This window comes from Protopterus annectens, chromosome 4.part0 (genome assembly GCF_019279795.1).
Source record: "Protopterus annectens isolate FY-2018-M chromosome 4.part0, PAN1.0, whole genome shotgun sequence".
Classification (NCBI taxonomy): domain Eukaryota; kingdom Metazoa; phylum Chordata; order Ceratodontiformes; family Protopteridae; genus Protopterus; species Protopterus annectens.
In genome coordinates, this window is record NC_056733.1 from 18,755,320 (window position 1) to 18,773,179 (window position 17,860).

The 17,860-nt window shown below is 41.1% G+C and overlaps 1 protein-coding gene across 3 annotated transcripts in view; it reads right to left on the reverse strand.

Moving 5' to 3' along the window:
* Positions 1-17,860, reverse strand: part of LOC122799168 (platelet endothelial cell adhesion molecule-like) — an 879,258-nt gene that overhangs the window by 221,805 nt on the left and 639,593 nt on the right. For all 3 annotated transcript variants that reach the window (XM_044068057.1, XM_044068059.1, XM_044068058.1), the window contains one exon: positions 5,623-5,650. In XM_044068057.1, coding sequence (XP_043923992.1) covers positions 5,623-5,650 — 28 coding nt within the window. The remainder of the gene's footprint in view (positions 1-5,622; positions 5,651-17,860) is intronic.

Consider the following 17,860-nt stretch of genomic DNA (forward strand, 5'->3'; position numbering starts at 1 on the left):
GGTTACAGGATCCTTGGAGCTTCAGCTTGGCTATGGACAAAGACAGACATGTGAGAAAGTGTATGTTGTAAAAGGACTCCGCATGCCGCTTTTAGGCCTTCCTGCTATTTTGGGGCTGGGCCTCCTGAAACGTGTTGACACTATCACCATGGAGTCTTTGAAGACCTCATACCCGGACTTATGCTCTGGGTTGGGGGTAGTGCAGCGGAAATACCACATAAAGCTTCAGCCAAAGGCGGTGCCATACTCTCTGAAGACCCCAGGAGGATACCACTGCCATTGATGGGGAAAGTGAAAGAGGAGTTAATGAGGATGGAGGCGCTGGGTGTCGTTACCAGAATGGAAGAACCTACTGATTGGTGTGCAGGCATGGTGGTAGTCCCAAAGAAAGACAGTAACAGGCTGAGACTATGTGTAGACTACACTAAGCTAAATGAATACGTATGCAGGGAAAGGTTCGTGCTGCCCTCGGTTGAGCAGAGTCTTGGGATGCTTGCTGGGGCGAAGGTGTTTAGCAAACTGGATGCCAATATGGGATTTTGGCAAATTCCTTTGTCAGAGGAGTCGGCCGCGCTTACCACATTCATAACCCCTTTTGGGCGTTTCCATTTCAATCGCCTTCCCTTTGGCATTAATTCTGCACCGAACACTTTCAACACCTGATGGCACAGGTCATTGAACTATTAGAGCGTCTGTTTTGGCACATGGACGATGAGTTGGTCTGGGGCGTTGCCAGGAGGAGCACGATGCCCGGCTTCACGCGGTATTAAAGAGACTGGAAGAAGCAGGTATTACGTTGAATGTAGGGAAACGTGACCTGTCGAGGGGCACAGTGACTTTCTTGGGCCATGTCATTACGAATGCTGGTATAAGCCCGGACCCAAGGAGGACCGCGTCCATCACGGAGATGGCGGCACCTGCTACAGTAGGAGAACTTAGGAGTTTCCTGGGCATGGTGAATCAGGTGGGGAAGTTCATCCCTCATTTGGCTGAGAGGGACAGAGCTTTGAGAGACTTATTATCAAAAAAGAACAGCTGGTACTGGGGTGGGGACCAGGAAAAGGCATTCAAGGACTTAAAAGAGGCAATCACCTCACCTCCAGTTTTGGCTGTGTATGACCCGGAGAGGGATCTGAAGGTTTCATGGATGCTTCTTCCTTTGGGTTAGGGAGTGTGTTGCAGCAACAATGGGAGGACGGCTGGAGACCCGTGGCATACGCATCAAGGTCACTCTCATCCACAGAGCAACGATATGCGCAGGTTGAGAAAGAGGCCCTAGCGTCTACCTGGGCATGTGAACGCTTTCGAGATTACCTATTAGGCAAATCGTTCTGTCTAGAGACTGATCACAAACCCCTGGTTTCATTGCTGGGAGGTCAGGCGCTGGATCTTCTACCGCCCAGAATCCAACGCTTTAGGATGAGATTGATGCAGTTCTCATACACGGTGCAGTACGCTCCAGGGAAATCACTGTGGGTGGCAGATGCCCTGTCACGTTCTCCACTTAAAACCAGGCTAACCCCGGAGGAAATGGAGTTAATGGAGGACACGGATATCTACGTGAACAGTATTGTGGAAAACATGCAGGTGAAGCCATCCTTCCTCCAAACACTACGGGAGCAGCTGAAAGCGGACAGTGTGTGTGCGCGGGTCATGGACTTGTGCAGCCAGGGGTGGCCGCTGTATGCGAACCAGGAACCCTTACTGAAGAGCTACTGGCCAGATCGGTCCACACTAACAGTGAAAGATGGGTTGCTTTTAAAAGATTTGCGCCTTGTTATCCCCTCTGCCATGCGTAATGAGGTGTTGTTGAAATTGCATGAGGGACATCAAGGCATTGTGAAGTGCAAAGCCAGAGCCTGTCAGACCGTCTGGTGGCCTGGGCTTAGCCAGCAGATAAATGACATGGTTTTAAGATGCAGGACGTGCATCTCAGAGAGAAGGAATCCTCCTGAGCCCCTCATCCCAACAGAATGTCCTGACCGACCATGGCAAAGAGTAGGCGCGGATTTATTTGAACTAAAAGGACATACTTACCTTCTTGCTGTGGACTACTTATCCAGGTTTCTTGAGATCGCATTGTTGAAACATAGCAAATCCAACGAGGTCATCACCCACCTAAAATCTTTCTTCGCTCGCCATGGTATCCCAGAGGTACTTGTGTCTGATAATGGACCTCAGTTTTCAGGGCAGTCTTTTGCGGCCTTTGCAACCACTTATGGCTTCGAGCATGTCACAAGCAGCCCCAGGTTCCCGCAGAGTAACGGGGAGGCAGAACGTGCGGTGCAAACGGTGAAGAACCTGCTAAAAAAAAGTGCTGATCCGTACATGGCTCTCTTGGCGTACAGGACAACGCCACTGCAGAATGGTTATAGCCCTGCGGAACTTCTTATGGGACGACGGTTGCGGACCTCTCTTCCGATTCATCCTTCGCAGTTGGACCCTGTGCTGCCGGACTGGAGAAGGCTCAGGGGGAAAGAGGGGGAGAAGAGGGTGTATAATGGCGAAAACTACAACAGACGCCATCGGGCAAGGCCGCTGGGGGATGTGTTGCCCAGTGACCAGGTGTGGGTGACAGATATGAAGACCCCAGGTACTGTAGATCAAAAACATTACTCGCCGAGGTCATTTAAGGTAGATGTGCCCCAAGGGACTGTGCGGCGAAACCGTGTGCATTTGATTCCCTTATCTGAGCCTGACTGTGAATCAAACCCTGGGTGTCCGGAAAGTGTGCTAAGTAAGACCGATGAGGCCTTGCCATTTTGCAATGGCCTTCCCCGAACCCCGGGCACACAGTGATGTTGTGAGGACCAGATCAGGAAGAGTTATTAACAAGCCGGACCGTTTGGATCTGTGAAGATCAGGGTATAAATAACAATGTCATTTGGGTTTATAGTAATCTGAATGTGGCTAAGTGAGCATTTGGTGTCAATGTACCAAGTTCGTAGTGAAGTGGAAGAAATTGAATAGATCTGGGTTTTGTGTTAAGTGAAAAGGGGCCTTATGGAAAAGGAGATGTGGTGTATTCAATGGACTGTGTTTTCTTGCCTTAGCTAGTGCTCTTTGGGGGCGGGGGAAAGTGCATGACGCAAGGCGTGAGACAGGATGTTGGAGTGTATTGTAAGGTTGTTGGCCGGTCAATAAAGTTTGGAGTTGGTACCAACTGCACACAGTTGTCCCGCGTCTTCTTTCTAAGGTAAAAGAATACGACAAATAGGTCATAAAATATAACATAACATTATGTTCTTCTTAAAGTGGCATTGGCTTCGAGTATTGTCAAATCTTAATAAACAGAGTAAATTGCCTAAGGAGAAGCAGGACAGCGTGTGATCCACATCGACATAAAGGCCCATAATGCTCTCCAAATATGAATGCACAGTTATAGATACATACACACACACACACACACACACACACACACACACACACACACACACACACACACACACACACACACACACACACATACACACACACACAGACACACACTGCTGACTACTTTTCCAGGCTTCAAACTTGTTTCACTGCCACTTATGTGAGGGGGTCATAGCAGTATGCCGACAGCTCTGTGCTGTTCTCCCACCTTCCAGGATGGGCCTACCGGATACCCATACTCCCCTGTCAGCTCATTCATATACCAAAAACTCCAACTGAACCTGGGGCACATGGTCTGTAATCATGGCTTTATCTCTCCATACCAACTGAGCTGACTCTCCATTACTTATTTGTATTTCTTCTGTATTATTCTGCTTTTTCCTTGCTCTAATTTGCTTTCATTTTATTTTTATTATTATTATTTTTTTATGTAACTTTTATCTTGTGTTGCTGTCTTGCTTTTGTTGTCAGCTCTCCATTGCTTTTATACATTTTATGTTACTAGACCTCCTTTTGTATCCCATTACTTTTAGCTTAATCAGGCCTAATTACTCGTGTACCACCTTATATTTGCATTACTGTTTGCTACCAAATGACAAAGAATTCAAAATCCATTTTCTAATATGATGAATAGTTTCTCTTCTGTTGTGGTCACATATAAACTCCACATCAGTATGTACTACAGCATTTGGATTCTCGATTTACATAATGAAACTCCACACAATTTGTTGTTTGTCTTTTCGGCTTTTCCCGGTTAGGGGTCGCCACAGCAGAAGTCCGGTCTGCTAATGATTGGCAGTAGATTTTTATCGTGCCGAGTTGCCAGCCCGACGCCCAACCTTCGGCGAAGGCACGCCCATTCGACACAATGCCTGCTTAAAAAAAATGTTTTCTTTAAAAGATATTCATTTATATTTTAAGGTGTTAATTATCTCAGAATTAGTGTGCTCTGGTATCCTTTGTTTATTTTTTTTTTCTGCTGACTCTGGAGAATTTAAGTTAAGCAGGTATCACTTTGATCAGAAATTTAATCAAGTCTTGTAGAAAATTAGCATGGGTTGCCTCATAACCTCATAGAATACTTTGTTGTTTGTACACACTATAGTAACTGAATTTTAACAGAACTATCTGAATACTATTTGTTAATGCTGTATTAATCCCAGGACTAATTCTCTGGAATAATTATGTGGTAACATGTTCTTTGTTTCAATTTAAAATGGTTTCTTGCATTTTCTAGATCTGGCAAGAAGCCAAGAAGTAATCTGAAATACTAATGAAAGCTGCCATCATAAACACAAAAGACTATAGAAGTAATGAAAATATTTACACTGAGCTTTAATACGTGACTTCAACATTTTCAAGGGGTCAGGAAAATACCAGTCAGTTCTTCAGAAGCTTGGCAAGTTGCTATTGAGCTTCTGGAAAAAACACAGTAAATGGACAGCATTATAAAGAGAGTCATGGGTAATTATATTCTAAAGACCTGCAGGTGCTTCTATAGACAATGGTTTTGGGGTCTGACCAGATGCCTCACAGAGAATCAGAACCTACTACAGAGCTAAACCAAACTTGGTATAACAGGAATTTGGTTCAGTGAAACCTGATACAAAATAGTTTCACTAGACCCATAACTCTCGGTCTATGCAACAACACATCAGGTGACAATATGTGGACAGGCCATCAGATAAGGTTGGACTGTACATATCAAATGTTTATTATATTGGACTTTACAGTTTTCTTGATAACCACAAGATGCCTGTGCAAGTAGATATTCATAGCAGTGGGTAAATCTGATCCAATCTGGCTATGTAGAAAAGGAGGTTCTCTGTTGTTCTGCTGCAGCTACAAAATGACCTTTAGATAACTTTTACGAACTAAAAAAGTGTGACTGGTGTTCAGATATCTATGTGCGTGCATAAAAGACTCAACAGTAAACACTGTGAGAAAAAAACATATCAGATGGAAGCATTCACAGCTTACAGAATTGGGAAACAAGTGCTAAAATGGGCCAGTGAGTGGGGAGACTCTAAAGGTATCAGGAAGTACCTAACAGCATAGGCAGTACAGTTCCTGCATCACAACAGATTAACAAATAAAAAAAAAAAAAAAAAAAAAAAAAACATAAAATATATGCAGCAGTTAAAACCATTGCTGCAGTTTACTGAGGTCACATGACTGAAAACTAGTTATCCAAAAAATAATATTTTAACAATGTTTTTAAACAGAAATAAATTTTGAAAAACTTACTTTGATATTTCAACATTCTTCATCAGAGCTGTCAAAAGAAAAGGTATACTCATTAGATTCATTGAGACAGTGAAGTGTGTATGCACTTAACGTATATAATGGAAATATTGTTTTAGAGTTACAGCAACAACTGGAAAAAAACATATATTATTATGTGCAAAATGAATATTGTCACTAAAATGCATGTTTTTTTTTTTTTTTTTTCACCGAGAGCCGGAAAGGCCAAATTCCAATACATAAACTGTGGCATAGCCACCAAAAACATCTGTTTTAGCAAAAGCAGAATAACATTTTATTGTTGCTCCCACAGCAGGGCAAGACTGAACAAAACAAAGTTCACTGGTCACTATAACTTTTTTTTCTTAACCAAAAAAAGTACATTGTTTCATCTTTAGCATATAAATACTGATGTGACTGCTTAGAATAGAAGTACATAATTTCATCTTTAGCATATAAGTACTGATGTGACTGCTCAGAATAGTTTAGCAACAGGAATCACAAAATGTCCTAGTGGTTCTGTTGAGATTACAAGTTTGCTGAATAATTAATTGAAAACAAAGGGTCTATATTACAATGTCGAACTCACAGGAGTTCGAACATTGTACTATCGGACCGTACAGTTTGAAACCCAATAATAATGAAAACACAGAACAACGATTTTTTTCCCAGGGAAAAAAATCACTGTTCTGTGACAAAAAAAAAATTACACTTTAAACTTAAAGTGGGGGACTTCACCCCCCACACCCCCCTACTTAAATATACCAACTCCGAGATTGCACCACAGTGAATGAAATAACAAAGCCCCAAAAACGGCCCACGATTTTTTTCCCTGGGAAAAAAATCGGTGCACCGTGACTTCGCTATTTTCGTATTTTGGACTGTTGGGTTGGATAATACAATGTTCAAACTTCTACAAGCTGAACATTGTAATATAGACCCGAAAATAAATATGGTAGTTTCACAGATGCTTTTATTACTCAAGAAGCAAATTACTGCTGCTCTGTACTCAGGTGCTAGAGAAACTCTGTACTGTATCTCTCCTCTGACACTCCATAAACTATATAAAATGATGCATTTCCTCTGCACTGAATTGACTTTTGGCTGTATGGTTAGGTTGCAGCGGCATTACTTTCCTCCTGTAGTAATGCTGCATTGTGCTTTATGTCGCCATACCATAGATGCAGCTGTAGACTAATTAGCTCTAATTTGATACAAGCTCACAAAGAAGCTGGGGGATTTTATTGACTTTTATTTTTCAGCCTGTAACTGTAAATAACATTTTTCCAGTCTAAAAATAAGGGTTGAAAAACAAGGCAGAAAGGCCATGAAAATACTGTGGCTTCTTTGTTTGCAATGGAAAAAAATCTCTGACTGAGACAATTTATGTCACATTTGTCATTAGTGTAGATAATTGTATTGGCAGCCTAAAATTCTCCTTGATCTAGCTTGTGTTGCCCTTCTTGAAGCTGGATGGAACTTCTGAATATAGTTTATTGGTAAGGCTTGTAATGGTTAGTAGACTGATTGCCTAGTACTCAGCTAAGAACCTATGAAAGAGAAAGAAAAGAAGCAGGGCTCTACAACTGGTGGAGCAGCGGTTAGCATTGTTGGCTCACAGCAAGAAGTTTTCTGGTTTGATTCTTGGCTGGGGTACCTTCTGTCTGGAGTCTGCATGTCCTCCCTGCAGTCGCGTGGGTTTTCTCCAGGTGCTCTGGTTTCCTCCTACAATCCAAAGACATGCATTAGGTGGGTTGGACACTATTTGTGTGAGTGTGTGGATGAACTACCATGGCAGGGCTAGCCACCCAGTGGTGTAAACCTTGGCTTGAGATGATTGTCACTGTTGAAGTGACACTCTAACCCCGTGTGCAAAATGGGAAAAAGGGGTTGAGGATGGATGGCTGAATGGGTTAGGCTTGTAATGGTTAGTAGACTGATTGCTCTAGATCAGCTAAGAACTTATGAAAGAGAAAGAAATAAAACAGGACTCTAGGATTGATTCTTGTGGGAATTTACTTGTACATAATGCTTCCCCAGAATATCAAAAGTTCTATCAGGAAGCCAGTTTCTGAAACCAAAATAGGGTACTGAGATAATTCAAAGTTAATGCTTCCTAAGCATTATACAGTTGATTGAAGAAGTACACTGAGAACTCATAAAACTACTACCGCATAGATTAAGAAATGATTACCATGATCATGAAGCCTTACAAGCAGTGTCTTCCTTCTTTCAAGTAGCCCTTTCTAATTAATAGACAACCCAGTCAGGGAGGTATTCTATTAACAGGAGTATCAGCATAGAGAACAGTCCTGCTGGCCAGCAGAAGGCATTGATAGTCAGCCATGTTCTCCCCTCCCATGAAACAGCAGCAGTTCCCAATTTACACTGTTTACTCATTCAAAGAATTGTTCAGCAGCATATGTTACCAGGGGAGAAGGAAAAATTTAACACTGTCAAAAGACAGTGGTCAGCTTTTGACCATGGTGCAGGTGCAGGTACATTCAGTGACATTTCAGCAGTGGCATGGTGATGGTGGGGAGTTAGCTTATGTATGTGTGTGAAAGTGTGTATGCATGCCTGTGGGGCATGATTTTTGACAGATGAATGTGTGTGTCTGTCTGCCTGGGTGGTCACTGTAGGGATGGTTAGATAGGGAATCTAGAGTGTAGATATGTCTGTGTGTTTATGTTTGTTTGTGTGCATGTGTTTGTGTGTCTGACATATGTGGGTGAATGAGTGAGTGTGCCTGTAAATTTGATCAAGTGAGTATGTTGGTTGTTTGATTTTGAGCAGATGCGTCTGTGCATGTCAGTATATGTTTGTGTGTGTGTGTGTGTGTGTGTGTGTGTGTGTGTGTGTGTGTGTGTGTGTGTGTGTGTGTGTGTGTGTGAGTGTGTGTGCGTGTGTGTGTGCGTGTGTTTGGAAGTATGTGTTTGTGTGTAAGTGCGCTCACAGATGACCAAGAGTGTGTGTGTGTGTGTGTGTGTGTGTGTGTGTGTGTGTGTGTGTGTGTGTGTGTGTGTGTGTGTGTGTTTGGAAGTATGTGTTTGTGTGTAAGTGCACTCACAGATGACCAAGTGTGTGTGTGTGTGTGTGTGTGTGTGTGTGTGTGTGTGTGTGTGTGTGTGTGTGTGCGTGTGTGTGTGTGTGAGGTTGAGTGTAGGGGGGTTGCCTGTGCCAATGTGATGCATGAGCTGACAGAGTAGATACTACCACTGTCTGATAGTGTTAACGGTAAAAAAGTGTGAGTCAAAGACATGCTAATGAGCCAGTGGTGAGGTCTTCCTCATTGCAACCATAACTATTTCTCAATTGCATATTCAACTGATTGCATAAACTGACCTACCCGCAGTAGGTTATTTCCTCATGCAGTGTGACTTACTGAATATCAGGGTATGTCTGTCACTCTGATGCCTGGTGAGGGAGACTACAATAGGTTTGCATTTATCCACTCAGCCATCTTCATCTCTTTTTTGATAGATGCTACAAATATATCTGCAATGAAGTAGTTACAACAAAAACTCATTCTTTCAATTTTGAACTGCATTTTTTTCTTCTAGACTTTATTAATCTGTACTGCTGATGCAAATACTGATTAACTGATTCTAGTTTCTATCTCCGCGTTGTAGAGGGATGACACTTTTAAGTGGAATAGTCAGCACTGCTGCATCCAATTACTGTGCTTTAGGCACATTTCAAACTTAGAATAGCCAATCACTTTTAGGCGGCTGTGCAAGTTTTATCTAGAGCATGTGTTATTAAACCAGTGGCAGTGAGGGAATTGTACAGTTCTGGGAAGATAAACACTGTTGGCTAGAGCTTTATGCTATTTCCAACCTTCATTTCTCCTGGTATTTTATTTTGCACAAGCAGTCAGACATTTTTGTCTTTAAAACTCTTGGAAGCTGAAGCTCGTCTGAAGTTAAAACCAAGCTAAGCATTTCGTCCCATTTCACATCCTGCGAAGCACATTTAGTCAGTTGCACTTCTCTTACCATTTAAACCAGTTTTGTTTCCCAGCTACTTACTCTTTCTCTGTTCTTCTTTGAATTTGGTGGCTTTTGAGCTGACCATCCCTAATGTATATTTGGCCTTGGAACCGCCTCAGTATAATCTCCTGTATTCATTTTACTGGACAATGGAAGATCAGACTGGGAATGTCCTTCACTTAGACTGTTAAAAGCTCGAGTTAGCCTCCATTTCTTATATTTTCTGCCATTTATTACATATTTAAGCTGTATTTATAGTCACCTACATTTGCTATGTTTACTTCTATGTTTCTATGTTCTAATATTTATTGTGTTTGTAACTTTAGCCTGGTCTGATGCCACAGACTTGTAGTTAGACTAACAGTAGTAGGAGGGTTGTGATTTAGTACATTATCTGTATTATCAAAAGTGAAATTAAAACTGTACATTTTCTGGCTTTTATTACATATTTAAGCTCTACTTAGTCACCTTCATTTTGATCACTTGTTTTTGCACTTTTTGCCATTGTCACGTTTTTATATAAAAAAGCAAAACAAATCGCAGCGACCACCACTCGGATTTCTTATTTTATTTCAATAAAAAAATTATAAATAGCAGCAAAAGTATACAAAAGATGAGCGCTTTCGGGCTGTGTCCTTCTTCAGATAAAAAAGTACTGTGACACTGTTATTTAAAACAGAGTGACAACCAATCATATCCTAGTACTGAACCCGCCTTTTCTTGAGTGCGGGTTTTAAAGGGACCACTTAATTTAAACCTGGATGTCTATGTACTGTCAATTCAACTATCCATCTGGTTTCTTCTAGCTCTGTATCATTTACTATGTCCCCACCTCTATGTCCCTTCCTTATATTCCAAATATCCTTGAACTTAAAATAATGTCCTTCATTATTAGAAACATGCCTAGATAAGGCATTATGTTCATTCTGTGTTCTTAAGCAGACAGATGATTTAAAATCCTGACCTTAAATTTGCAATTTGTCTTACCTACATAATAGCATGCACACAACTGACATGTCGCAAGGTATATCAAATTATGGATATTGCAATTTGCTCTTTGCTATCCGCCAATATCTTTCTCAATTTGTCATCTGACAATAAAATTTTCCAACTGTGCCTAATAATTTCACACACTCTATGAATATTGCTACTGTACATTAACATAAGTCTAAGAGTGCTATGTATTAGTGTTTTGGCAGAACAACCTTTGATGAAGAGGCTTCTATTTGTTGTTTTGGACTTTATATAAAAAAGTTACAGTTGTTTAAATTCTGGCCTGGTCTGGTACCACAGACTTATAGTTTAGATTTACAATAGTGAGAATATTGGGACTGCTGCATGATCTATGTTCCTGAGCTCCATTGGCTCAAGTGTTTGCCTTTTTGATTGGCTTACTGAACTACCTTGTCATTTATAACCTATACTGAGCATGCTGCTGTAGGACTTGTTCAACAGTGGGTAGTGTGTTGAAGATTTGTTTCCATAAGAAGCCTGCCTAGCCAAACTGACTTCAGTACACTAAACCTACAGCCTCTGCGTGTAAATAAGATGATCTAAGCTGCAGTAAGATAAGCAAATTAAAGTAGTTCTCCCAGTCCAAGATAACTAAGGAATTTTCCTACAAGTAAACACCCCAAAGTACCCACTCAAGCAGGTCCCATCAACCCTCATCTCAGTATCAAATCCAACTACCTACACCAGCAAGTACCAACCTCACTGTCCCCAAAAATCAGACCTGTCAAAACCATGGAGCAACATTTTCCCACAATTTCTGTAGTTAGCCTGAATGAGATTGATATCTTAAGACAGTGGATGAATTGTCTCATGTTGTCTGAGAACCACAGACACACACACACACACACACACACACACACACACACACACACATATATATATATATATATATATATATATATATATATATATATATAAAATGTCCCTGGAGGCTAAAATCTCACACGCAGGCAGAACTGACACCAGGAGCATCAGCAGTTCTCCCCAAACACATCTTCTCACAACCCAGATAAAACACATAACCAATCATATGCTGATGTTGTAAAGATTAACTTGTCCAAACCACAAACACTCCAAGTCTGCAATGCTTACCATCTGACAGTTTCCAATGTCATAGATATTGAGCCCATAAGGCAGGTATCTACCCAAACAAATATTCTAATCATAAGTGACTCCATTACAAGGTATACTGATGCACAAATCATCACGCTAAGTAAGAAATGAATGACAGTCAGTTGCTTGTTTGGTGGCAAGATTTGTCAAATCACACACACTCTCAAATTCCTTGAACAGCAAGTACCAGTATGACTCTGTCATAGTACATTTGGGTGTAAATGACTTGAGATGTACCTCCCTGGGCCATAGGAAGAGAGACATGATGGAGCTCTTGGACTACATGTCCAAGGCAGGTTTAAAACTAGCATTGAGCAACATCCTACCTTCCCCAAAATAATTGACTTCAATAACTAGCTTAGCTTTTGATGTCATTCAAAGGGGTTACTATATTTTGTCAGCTACCTGTCTCTTCTGGGCTTTTCAGTATTGGCAAAAACATTGTCCACCCTAATAGTGCTTTTTTAGACAACACAAACCAGATAAACCTACCACCATAACATAACAAGCAAATAAAAATATAAACGTGCTACTGATCAATGCTAGAAGCCTAAATAAGAAACTTGACTCCCTACAAGTCTTCCTCACCTTGGAGAATGTAGACATCTGTGTAGTAACTGAGATGTGATCTAAATCAGTAAACAGTACTCTGGCTGTGCAAGGCCATACTGCCTTCCACACATTTAGACCATGTAGTACACAGAAAGGGAAAAATGAGGGTTGTCTTAATCTATAGCCAAAAGAGGCTCACATCAAGACTGGTAAAACAGCAGAATGTCCTAGAGCTTTGTCATGTCCTACTGACGGTCATCAGACTTCCTTTCCATATTCTAACTACAGAACATTCTCTATGACCTGGGAATGCCATAGTGCCTATTTATACAAACTGGAGTCACTCAGCATTAAACTCAATACCACCTTGCTGGGTGACTTTCTCTACCAGCTATAGACTGAGAAACATATATCACCATTAGTATGTAAGCTCAGAGTTTCCTGGACTTTGTTAACACAAATCCTGTGTACCAGCTAGTCTGAGAACCCACTAGGAGAAACAAATATGGGGGAATAATCATTCTCTATCCCTTGTGTAATATCCTCACTAGTTAGTTTCAACCACAAAGCAGTCTCCTTCAAAATATAAATAAAATCCAAGATCTCCACTGTCTAGAACTTTTAGAAATTTCTCCATGGCAATCTTCTTATTTCAAGTGATACCCTGACAAATTTCAAATCCCTGTCATACTCAGAAAATGTTACTGTTTATGGAGAAATATACACTGCTAATTTATTTCAGCATGTAAAAAAACTGCACAGAAGCAGATGTACCTAGTAGACCAAACACAGGGTGAACTCTAAAAACAAACTTCCATAGTGCAACCACAATATCAATAAGCTTTATAACAAAAGAAAAAAAAAGGTGGCCAAAAATAAGAAGTACAACACCCAGCATGTTAGAAACCCTATAATTAAATTAAATAAGCAACTTAGGGAGTCTAAGCAAAGCAAACAAGGCCAACTTTGAGGCAAAAATACCGATCTTGGCCAAGGACAACTACAAGACCTTCGCAGCTATGTCCATAATCTTAGAAACGCTATGCTGTAGTGTACTGAGCTTATTGTAAAAGTCACCACCCATACCGAAGCTGAAAATATAGCAAACCTGGTGGCTGATAAACTGTGCTCCAGCTTCATCCCCTCTAACCCCCAAATATCTCACAAGAAATATGAGAAACCAATATGCCCCCAGCTATCACACAGGACCACGTCCTACAGGCTCTTTCAAAAGTCAAAAATACTCCATCTGTCAGTTCAGACAATATCTCTGCATGTATCCTCAATAGCATGAAGCACAAGTTATCCATGCTCCTAACAACAGTGTTCAACCTCAGCCTCCAAATACGTTCATACCAAGCAAATGGAGGGCAGCAACAGTTATACCTCTGCACAAAGTAGGACTATGCATCAACCTGGGTAGCTACAGACCGTAAGTCTAACCAGCCTGCTACGTAAAGCTATGAAAAGACTTATCATGGAATTAATCAATAAGGACATAAGTAACCTCCAAACACTGGACCCATCCCAGTTTGGTTTCATCAAAGGCAGGTCATGCTTACTTAACCTAGTGGACTTTTTCAAAAGAGCCACCAAAGCAATAGATGAAGGCAAGATGGTACACAAGCCTTTGATACAATAGCCTACTTAGGCCTTGTAGAAAAGCTTTGTAAATAAATAATAAACCCCTATGTCACCCACTGGATTACCAACTGGCTCACAGATAGGACACAGGAAGTCAAGATAGGGGACACTACCTCCACAAACAGACTAGTTATTAGTGGAGTCCCATACAGTTCAGCACTGGGACCACTCTTGTTTGGCTTATACTTCTGAGAAGTCCAAACAAACATCAAGCGCCTTTGGTTGACCAAGTCAGTGGATGACTATAAGCTGGGAGCAGCCATTGGATCCATGGAAGACTCAGCTATCCTCCTAGAAGGCTTGTCACAAACAAATAACTAGTGCCAGAATTATGGACCAAAACCTAATGCCAAAAAGTGCATTATTGTATCCTTTGGGAAACAATTGGTCCAGAAACTACCACATTGATAATACATGCCTAAGAGTGGCTCCAGTAGTTAGAGATTTGGGAAAATACATAGACAGTGACTTATCATTTGATCAACATGTGTCTACTGTTGTGAGGAAGTCCTTCTATACTGCCCAACTTATAAGCAAAGGGATTGCATCTCACTCCAGAGATGTCAATGTTCCACTGTACTCAGGCCTCATCATTAAGTACAATGCACCCTTTGGTATGCATCTCTCCAGATATATGCAACAACTAAAGCATCAACAGAGGCTCCTCACTAAGAAAATGCAGCAACTAAACCACATAACCTATACGGGCCACCTCAAAGCTCTATCACTATACTCAGTCTCTTATAGACTATAAGAGGCATGCTCTGACCAAGTACTAATGGACTTACTGCACATCTGCATGTCAAATGCTATCAAAAATACTCAACCACAAGATATTAACCTTTTCTGCAACATAAACGGAATAGTTTGGAAGGACAATTACATATCCCAGAGGATACCACTGCTCTGGAACAGACTAAATATCCCCATGAAACAAAGCTCAACCCTGCCCCTATTCAAATGTATCTTAGATCAATGGATGGGAATAAGGAAATTTATGCTAGGACTACCCCTTGTGCTGCTAATGGACAGAGGGATCACCTAAATGCCATATCCTGCAGCAGGCACTATTCAGCTGTACCACCCCAGAAACATTCATTCACAAATGGGAAGTAAAGGAATATAAATCATGGTGAGGATATTTGAATGCCTAATGGGATAACATGACTAACTTTAAAATGGCCCTTCAAAGCAGTTTGCCTAGTATTCACCTATAAACCTATTAACATATTATGCCCAGAGATAAAGAAATTTGCTTATGGAAATATCCTTAAAATATCAGTTTTGCATGTTTAGCAGAATATTTTGAGACTGTATTAAAGAATGAAGGCTTCATTGTCAGAAGTGTATTAACAGTAAAGTTATGATGCCTAAAAATTGACTAATCAATTAAGAACATTGTATGCTTATGACATCATTTTGAACATGAAGTCCTATTTATTACATACCTTATATAGGCAGCTGTACCTTCTGATGAGTGGAAAACACATACACACACACACACACACACACACACACACACACACACACACACACACACACACACACACACAGGCAAACATACACACGCACATACCCTGAGTCAACAAACTCCAAATAAACATGATATAAAAACAGGTATCTGGCATACTGTGTTTTTAACTACACTATTGATGTGTGAGCAATAGTTTATCTGTGTCCATGACACATCATCAGATCTGGTACAGATCCTGTAAACCCACTGTCTCCATGGTGAAAAGGAATGATGCACTTACTAAAAATGAGATGATTCATAACTGAGCAGCAATTGACATGCTAGAGGACCTGATGGTGTGAGATGAGAGACAATAGCTGTCAGCTTGTACATCTCAGAAGGATGGTTGAGCACCCTGCTGTTGCACTGGCCTCTAGTGGTGGAAGATGTGAAGTGCGGCAGCATAGGTCCAACAAGCAGTATATCGCAATATAAGCCACGGTGGTGCAGTGGTAGCGTTGTTGCCTCACAGCAAGAGGTGCTCCCGTTCGATTCTCAGCAGGAGCACCTTCTGTGTGGAGTCTGCATGTCCTCCCCACAGTCGAGTTGCGTTCAAAAGACATGCGTAGAATGGGCGTGCCTTCGTTGAAGGTTGGGTGTCGAGCTGGCACATCGGCACCCATAAAAAATCCACTGCCAATCATTAGCGGACTGGAGTTCCGCTGTGGCGACCCCTATGCATCACAGGTCAGTATTATATGCCTCATGGTGGTGCACAAAGTAATCCTGTGAGGGGTTACATTACTGCCATATTAAGAAAGTTCTAACTCCTCACCAATGATGTCTGAATGAGGGAACAAACTTCTTTACTGCTTCCTTAATGATATCCTTTTTTTGTCAGTTGTCACCCTTCTGAGGAATTAGTAGGCCCAAGGCCAGCTGATGTTGTTGATGGTCTGAAGGCATGAAGGGGGGGAGGCATAGTTAAAAAAATGCCCCAAACCAGCCATATTTATGCTTCTCACTAAAATTAAAGTAAAAGTTTACACAGTGCACATACGAGAGATATTGGCATTCCCCAAAACATCCTACCTAGTCCACTTAAAACAGCCATCTTAAACCCAATCTGTATTTTTTGTAACTGAAAACATGCAAAATAAAATAACCTAAAATATAGGTAGTTCACATGTTCACTCTCAATGGGGTTCTAGTTCAGTCACTTGGGCTACATCCTCATGACCAAACAACTCCACTCACTGTTGGGATAATATGAATTATCTTTTTCCTACTATTGTGTGTTGCTTAGTTAGCTTTTCCTTAATAATCTCCTGTATTCGCATAATTTGAGAGAGAATGTGTGACATAGCTTGACTGTCTTGGGCCAGTGACGTAAAATGCAAGAAGAAGGCCAACTCATGAGTGAGGCAAAACTGAAAACTACTGCTGCTGAAGCAGCATGCCATTATGCACCAAGAAAGCAACTGGTGAACAGTACATAGTTAGATGAGCCACACCGTATGAAGCTAAGCATGACCATGATTATTCATAGATAGTTATGCTGTATATAAAAGCTGTCTGTGAATGTTATGGAACATGGTAGTTGGAAAGGTGCTGCAGCTGGAAGCAAAAGGTGTAGTCCTGGCATTGGAGCACAGCCAGCACTGAAGACATTAGTCATCACAGTAACATACCCCAGAGCACACGGACAGTTTATCAAGTTGTGATAACCAATATTTAATATTGTTGCTGCAATTTGGCAAGCTGCAGTTACATAATTGTATTAAAAGCTCTGTGCCAACTATACAGAAATTGGTACAACTCAAACTGACAGGAATGCATATGTTTGTGATGCTAATTTGTGGGTATAAAGCTGAGATGAAATGCAGGTGAAGAGGTAGCATTCAGGAATGAGTAGTAAGCACAACAAAGTTCACAGGCTCATAAATTGTTACTAGACAGTTGGTTCATTTCACTATTATGAGCCTAACCAATGAAAATTGCTCCTTTGTTTCATCTAACTATAATGACCTAAGTACACAACCCAGAGGTGCACTTACAAATTCCCATCATCAAGATTTATTTTAAATATGGCAGGAAACCAATGTTTAATAAAGAGTAGGAATGTGTTGCATTTGGAGGGAATCCTTTAAAAGAGATATCTGTTGTGCTAACTGTTTCTGTTTATATTGCAATGTAGATTTAGATCCTCAGCACAAGTATTAGAAGCACCTACAGGTTTTCAGAGATATCAGATTTAGCAGGACTGGGTCTCGATAATTCCAAATTATTCCGCATAGTCTTCTGCACTAGTCTATTCACAGTGTCTGCTCACATCACAGCCTGCCATTCCCCTGTATACTATGAAGTGCTGCTGTGTATTCATATGTTAGTCTACACTGACCTGCATAGTGCCATCAGGATATAAGGTACACAACTGTAGCTGTGTCCTACACTTCCATTAGAACTCTCACTC